Raw genomic sequence first — 2,244 nt, forward strand, 5'->3', positions numbered from 1 at the left:
CTTAAATGGAAAATGGGCGGGGCTTAAAGGAGCAGGACTTAATTAAGGGATTAATTAACTCCTGAATGAATCAAATTCGGCTTGCTGGAGGTTAATTAGTGCTCGTTAAGCCTTAATTGGGCCGCGGATGAGGCGTAAGGCAGCTAATTAAGCTTTTCAAGGGGGTAATTAAGGGTTAATTAACCCATAATGAAAATGAGCCGCGCCTAATTTAAGTGTCATGAGGGGTAATTAAGCCGTAATCAACTCCTAATTAATAAAAAAGCACGACTAATTACCCCTTGAAGAATAATTAATCCCTAGTTAAGCTGTAATTAGTCTCCTCATTAACCCTTAACAGCACTAATTAACCCATGGCTGCATAATTAACTCCGTGATTAACCCCTCTCACCCCTAATTAACTTCTCTCACCCCTAATTAACTCTTCCCACCCCAATTAACGGCCATTAACCCACTAATGACCGGCCCGGGGGGGTTAATTAAGCCCCTAATTAACGTCTGGAGGGTCAATGAGTGCCTAATTAACCGCCAGGCTCGTTAACGAGGCGCTGGGGGAGGAGCTGGACCGGATCCACGCCCTGGAGCAGCGAACGCTGACGCCGGAGCAGTGGGAGCAAGAGCGCGGCTCATTTGCATAAATTTGCATATCAGACAGCCTCACATCACCATCATTTGCATGGATTTGCATAAATCAGGGCGGGCCGGGCTCTGATTGGTCGGGGCTCTGCGAGGCCACGCCCCCTTCAGGGCACGGGATGGGGGTGGGGAAGAGGCTCATTTGCATAAATTTGCATGGTTGGAACGAACGACTCTCGTTTGCATACGGGGGGTGGTTTGGGTGGCGTTTATTTGCATAAATTTGCATAATTCGGGGTGGGGAGGGGGAGGGGCTCCCAGTGTTCCCAGTTTGGGCTCCCAGTAAGGACCAGTTTGGGCTCCCAGTGTGGGCTCCCAGTGCTCCCAGTTTGTGCTCCCAGTTTGGGCTGCTACCAGTTTGGGCTCCCAGAGCTCCCAGTTTGGACCAGTTTGGGCTCCCAGTTTGGGCTCCCAGTGCTCCCAGTTTGGGCTCCCAGTATTCCCAGTATAATCTCCAGTGCTCCCAGAGCTCCCAGTTTGGGCTCCCAGTAAGGACCAGTTTGAGCTCCCAGTGCTCCCAGTTTGAGCTCCCAGTGCTCCCAGTTTGGACTAGTTTGGGCTCCCAGTTTGAGTTCCCAGTGCTCCCAGTTTGGACCAGTTTGGGCTCCCAGTATGGTCTCCAGTGCTCCCAGTATGGATCCCAGTGCTCCCAGCATGGCCTCCAGTATTCCCAGTGCTCCCAGTTTGGGCTCGCAGTATTTCCAGTATAACCTCCAGTGCTCCCAGTGCTCCCAGTTTGGGCTCCCAGTAAGGACCAGTTTGAGCACCCAGTGCTCCCAGTTTGGACCAGTTTGGGCTCCCAGTTTCAGCTCCCAGTGCTCCCAGTTTGGACCAGTTTGGGCTCCCAGGATGGTCTCCAGTGCTCCCAGTATTCCCACTCTGGGCTCCTAGGCCTCCCAGTATCCCCAGTATGGCCTCCAGTGCTCCCAGTTTGGGCTCCAGTCCTCCCAGTATTCCCAGTATGGGCCCACCAATCTTCCCAGTGCTCCAACTTTGGGCTCCCCAGTGCTCCAGCAATCCCAGTATGAACTCCCAGTGCTCCCAGTATGGATCCCAGTTCGGGTTCTTGGTGATCCCAGTGCTCCCAGTATACCCAGTATGACCTCCAGTGCTCCCAGTATGGGCTCCAGGCCTCCCAGTGCTCCCAGTTTGGGCTCCCCAGTGCTCCCAGTGCTCCCAGTATGGATCCCAGTTTGGGTTCTTGGTGATCCCAGTGCTCCCAGTATTCCCAGTATGGCCTCTTAGGGCTCCCAGTGCTCCCAGTTTGGGCTCCCAGTATTCCCAGTATGGACTCCTAGAGCTCCCAGTATGGGCCCGAAGCTCCCAGGCCCTCCCAGTGCTCCCAGTATGGATCCCCAGTTTGGGCTCTCGGTGCTCCCAGTGCTCCCAGTTTGGGCTCCCAGTATCCCCAGTATGGCCTCCAGTGTTCCCAGTGCTCCCAGTTTGGGCTCTCAGTGCTCCCAGTTTGGGCTCCCACTGCTCCCAGTATGGCCTCCAGTGTTCCCAGTGCTCCCAGTTTGGGCTCTCAGTGCTCCCAGTGCTCCCAGTTTGGGCTCCCAGTATCCCCAGTATGGCCTCCAGTGCTCCCAGTGCTCCCAGTTTGGGCTC

At 54.6% G+C, this 2,244-nt stretch overlaps 1 protein-coding gene across 1 annotated transcript in view; it reads left to right on the forward strand.

Moving 5' to 3' along the window:
* The window catches only part of LOC103619985 (bolA-like protein 2), a 3,316-nt gene extending 2,510 nt beyond the window's left edge, over positions 1 to 806 (forward strand). Inside the window, exon 3 of the mRNA XM_008638566.2 lies at positions 533 to 806. Within this exon, the coding sequence (XP_008636788.1) occupies positions 533 to 638 (106 nt within the window). The 3' untranslated portion in view covers positions 639 to 806. The remainder of the gene's footprint in view (positions 1 to 532) is intronic.
* The last annotated feature ends 1,438 nt before the right edge of the window (positions 807 to 2,244 follow it).

This window comes from Corvus brachyrhynchos, unplaced genomic scaffold (genome assembly GCF_000691975.1).
Source record: "Corvus brachyrhynchos isolate BGI_N302 unplaced genomic scaffold, ASM69197v1 scaffold528, whole genome shotgun sequence".
NCBI lineage: Eukaryota > Metazoa > Chordata > Aves > Passeriformes > Corvidae > Corvus > Corvus brachyrhynchos.